General features: G+C 41.3%; 1 protein-coding gene across 1 annotated transcript; it reads right to left on the bottom strand.

Moving 5' to 3' along the window:
• Window positions 1–1,781: 1,781 nt before the first annotated feature.
• Window positions 1,782–4,622, bottom strand: LOC105043439 (uncharacterized). The gene is made up of 2 exons (XM_010920982.3): window positions 4,478–4,622; window positions 1,782–2,710 (listed from the first exon to the last, which is right to left on the bottom strand). The coding sequence occupies exons 1-2, from the start codon at window positions 4,608–4,610 to the stop codon at window positions 1,974–1,976; spliced, it is 870 nt and encodes a 289-aa protein (XP_010919284.1). The 5' UTR covers window positions 4,611–4,622; the 3' UTR covers window positions 1,782–1,973.
• Window positions 4,623–5,036: the final 414 nt, after the last annotated feature.

Here is a 5,036-nt window from a genome sequence, read left to right as displayed (position 1 = left end):
CTATCATGTATGTTGCAGAGAGAAGCAGTTTGACTCTATGGAGAACAGTGAGAGTACGGTATATCTATCGGATGGGTCGAGCTGTGCGATCAGAGGCATCGAGATGGTCAACTGGAGGACACATGATGGTGCAGTGAGGAGAATGGGAGAGGTCCGATACATACCCAATTTCAGGTGGAATCTTATTTCACTTAGCAGACTGGATTCGAGAGGCTACAGGACGGTAGCTGGTGGAGAAATCCTAAGGGTACTATACGGCGATAGGATTGTGCTAGAGGGGAAGAAAGGGAGCAGAAGACATTATTATCTGACGGGAAGCCCAGTGCGAGGTGGAGCTTCCGAAGCTGGTTGGAGTCCAGAGCGAGGTGGAGCTCCAGATGGAGGTGGATCGAGCACGAGACAGGAGACTCGGGAAGACGAGAGGCGACGTCGCAAGGTGAGATTCCTATTGCCGCAGAACAATACCCCGAGTAGGTCTCAGATCAGGAGGAGCACAGCATACGATGGAGATGGGATCGAGCAGCCTGACTTGACTCCCATGTTTGCCCATCCATGATCAGCAGGTGATTGTCCCAAGATAATGGGGCGAGGAGATCCAGAAGCTCTCGAAGTTAGGAGGAGGCCAAATATCGAGTCGAGATGAAAATTGTTAGGATTTGACATCTCGAGATTCAGTCCATATTGAGCCTACAGCGAGGTCCGCGGTGAAAAATGGAGTCCAACGAGATCAAGATCACTCCAAACGGAGCTCGGCTGGAGGAGATACGAGCTTTCGAAGTCGACATGAGATCTGAGGCGGCGGAGGACCACTGGCGATCGGCGGCGGGCCGGCAGAGCGTGGCCCAGGCGGGGCCAACGCGGGGGATGCGTGACCCAGGCGCCCAGCCCAAGCGGGCGTGCGGCCCAGCCCACACGTGGGCCCGCAGGGTGCGGCCCGGGCCCAGGCGCCCGGTGCGGGCGCGGCTCAGGCCCACGCGCGCGGGCCGGCCCAGGCCCAGGTGCTACGCCTGAGCCTGTACCCTGGTCCACGGTGGACCGGGTGGTTCACGAGCGGGTCTGTGGACCGTCTAGGCATTTTTCAAGCGTTTCGCGTGGTCCACGGCACTATTTCATAGACCGATCGTGATCGAATGGCCCAGGGACATTCCGATCTTGATCCAACTGCTTGGGGCTTGAATTGGGGTTTGTTTGGGCTTGATTAGGATTCCTAATCCTAATCTAACATGTGTTTAAGGCCTATAAAGCTTGGGAACCGAGAAACAGAGGTATGGTGGTTTTTTGATCCATGAACGCCGTACGAAACCCGTGAGGAGAGAAATAAGCGCGCGCGTCGCTGAGAGAGGAGCAGGAGGCTCCTGGACAGTAGATGCTGGTCACTTCAGGAGTTCAAGGGGTCTTCCAAGAGAGACAGCTTTTGTGAGAAAAACTTTTAGTGAGAGAAAAATTGGATGTACGAGGGTTGAGGATGAGATCTCTTGTAAAAATTTTTTTCATAATGAAATTTGCATGCCCCATGGAGACGAGCCCTTTTGTGGCTGATCTACGTATTTTAATTATTTTTTATTTTATTTCTTCTTTCTTTCTACTGTATTGCGTGGTACTGAAAAGATTCTGAGAGGTGATATCCTGACCAAATATCCACCTAACAAAATAAGTAAAACAAAGTCCAGTACATATTGGTATGTGCTGCATCCGGATGGGTTGAAATAGGTCAAGGCGAGCATGAACAGCTTGGAAATTTAAAGCACCCATGTATGCCAAATTACATTAATGAACTGATATCGGTTAAAATATTAGATACAGTGATATATAGATATGAAGATGTTGACACGGTTTGGACTAGGCACAGAGTCGGCAGAATTGCACAACGCGATGAGCCAATTTTATGGCCGGCAATTCTTACATGGAGAAGGAATAGAAGGTGTGCATGAGATCGCTCACCTTTACAGTGATTTTCTCCTCTTCCTCATCAGTCACCACAAAAACAAGGACTGATCAGGAAAAGAATTCAGCTGCGCCTGATTTCCCTCCGAGTTCAAGAGCTCGTAGTACTCTTGGTAGAGCCCTTGAAGTAGTCTATCTTTGGAGGGGAAATCAAAAGCTAGAACATGGTTTGGGTCATCTTCTTCAAAGAAAAAGCCACCTTCCTTGATGTCATACCAATTAATTTCCAAATCCTCCATGGTAGTATCTCCTTTCTGTTCCTGTGATGTTGCACTTTCGGTCTTAGGAACTTCAGATACACCACTATTCTCAATCAGATCATAGCTCCTCAAGGTTGGTGTGAACTTTGTGGGTTTTGGCATATAAATCTTGGTCCTAGTAATCTCTGCAGTGTCTTCCCCTTCAGTCTTCCTTTTTCTTTTGTCTTGTTGTTTCTTGCTGCTATGGTTAATATTGCTGTTGTTAACGTTGTGACTCTTTTTTTGTGATATCCGGGCTCGTTTTGTTGTGCCTTTGGAGGTCCCTTCTCTAACCTCAATTCCTTGCCCTTTGAGCCTCTTACTGAGATGGCTATTCCAATAGTTCTTTATTTCATTATCGGTTCGACCAGGCAGCCTTCCAGCTATCAAAGACCATCTATTGCCGAGCAATGAATGAAGCCGGATGATGAGATCTTCTTCATCTGGCCCGATGTTGCCACGCTTGATATCAGGTCTCAGATAGTTCATCCATCGCAATCTGCAGCTCTTTCCACATCTAAGAAGGCCTGAAAGAGAGTAGGTTTTTAGTCTGAGAGATAGAATCATAACCTTTTGAAAAAGATACGAGTATTACCTACTACCTATATGAGTTGACTGACTTTTCTTAAGAAGAATAGAACATTTTCCATTATTTTTCTTTTCTAAGTGATACATCTTCCATTGTGTTTATGTGAGAGCAAGTCCACAATTGCATATGACAAAGATGGAACTTAATTGGAAGCCAAAAAGCCTTCAGACTTGACTTGATGATATTAACTAGCATTGAACCCGTGCAACATGCGGGATACATCTTTTGTTTAAAAAATGTATTATCCTTAAAATATTATTTCCATTAACTACCTAATTTTTTTAAAATAATATATTATATTAATAAATATTTTTATTAGTTTTATTAAAAAATTATTTTATCAATACGTAATATATTTTTAAATGTTATTAATCTTATAAAAATATTATTACCAAAAATATTATTTTTCTAAAATATTTTTTATTTAAATACTATCTTTATTATCAATATTATTAATATTATCTCATTAAGATTATAACAAAACCAACTATAGAAATGCTTGTAGAATTACATGATCCTAAGTTGAAATGCTCTTCTCTTTCTATTATACTAAGAAAATAGCTTTCAAGAATCCTTTCATGTATGAGTACTTATACATAGACATGGTGCAGGAAAGCTTTGTCAAAACCACCTCTTTTACTTAGAAAATGTATCTCCTCTAAAATATTTTTTTATTAATTACATAGTTGTTTAAAAAGTTATTTATATTTTATTAATATATAAAATATTTATTTTATTAATAATTATTTTCATCAGAAAGTTTTAGATGAAGTCTCCACCTCGGGAGCTTCACCCCTCTTCTTTTTTTGACTATTGAGGCTTTTAATGATCTTTTAATGATATTAATATCACTATTTGTTTACTTTCCACCATTAATAGAATATGTAATTACTATTTTAAAAGACTTTAATACATGGTGGACGGAGATTTGCACGTGGTGGATTGGCAAAGCATCCATTATATATATATATATATATATATATATAGACACACGCACACACGATTTCTCAAAATTTTATTTTATTTTTTGAGGATAAGGGAGACGGAAGATGCGCCACCGGACCTTTATTTCAGATCAAAGATCCAGCAGAACAATACAAAGCAGTTATTCTATATATGATCCACTCAACATGATGATGACCGTGACTATGGAACAATCGAGATTGCACTCTCGAAGCGGAAGCCTAAAAGCAGCGGAAGATTGAGCTGAAACAAGAAGAAAAGGTTCTGATTTAAAGCAGTAGCATACAACAGCAAGAAGTGATAACTTCCTGGATCATTTAAAGCATCTCATCGTTTGATGACTTCTATTCCTACCGAACATAATATTGAGAAGAATCTGATAACGAGATGAAAACAGAAAACAGTCGTCACACTTCCCCGCAACTAGAAACAAGAATAAAAAGAACCTAACACACCGATCATTCTAAAGTCAGCAGGAAAATATTAAAAAAAACTGTTCTCAAAAAAATGAGTTACTGAAACAATTGAAAAGAAAGGAAGGATACTATATATGTACATAGATATATGGTCCACGATTAAGAAACAAAGACACAACGTACGTACGATAAATATCATAATCCTAACACTTACAAAGGAAGAAGATAATATTAGTCCATGAAGAAGTGGGGGTTGGTTTACCGAGAAATGAAGTGAGAGTTGGTAAATGAGAGAGAATGGATATATACATTCAAAAGAAACACACCTGCGTTTTTAGGAAGAGACCTCCAGTTTCCTTCCCCGTGGCATTGGATATAGTTGGTGAGCAGAGCATCTTCTTCTGGACTCCATGGCCCTCTGTGCAGCCCCACCTTGGAACAGCAAGGGGCTCTCCCCATCTTATTCCTTGACGTTCCTTCACAGGTTTCGGTGCGAAGCCACGAGAGAGTGCACGCGCGCTTTTATAGTCTCCGTGTGCATTTCCTTAAAAACAACAAAACAAAAAACCCGTGTTCATGGAAGCAAACAATTGGAAGATTTATTGACAAGAGCTTTGGACAATTGATTGCTAAATTGGCGCAATCTGCTGTCACTTTTCTGAACAGCAAACAGCGTTCTAGACGTATCAGGGTATGACACCTAACCCGCACAATGAAAATTTTCGGAACTCCCAACGGAGAACCACGGTTTTGATTCTAAAAGCAATTGCGGCGTATATCAAGGCTCAAACAAATAGTTGACTGACAAACCGGTGTAACGTCATCTAAATCACAATTATACCGAAATGTTAGAAATTTTATAAAATAAAGAAGAAGATTTAGGAT

The sequence above is a fragment of the Elaeis guineensis genome, chromosome 4 (genome assembly GCF_000442705.2).
Source record: "Elaeis guineensis isolate ETL-2024a chromosome 4, EG11, whole genome shotgun sequence".
In the NCBI taxonomy this organism is placed as follows: Eukaryota; Viridiplantae; Streptophyta; class Magnoliopsida; order Arecales; family Arecaceae; genus Elaeis; species Elaeis guineensis.
This window is presented reverse-complemented; position numbering and strand designations above follow the sequence as displayed.

Coding starts and splice junctions, on each gene's coding strand:
- LOC105043439 (XM_010920982.3), bottom strand. CDS start 4,610: ATGGGGAGAGCCCCTTGCTGTTCCAAGGTGGGGCTGCACAGAGGGCCA. Junction 2,711..4,477: donor GTCTCTTCCTAAAAACGCAG/GTGTGTTTCTTT, acceptor ACTCTCTTTCAG/GCCTTCTTAGATGTGGAAAG.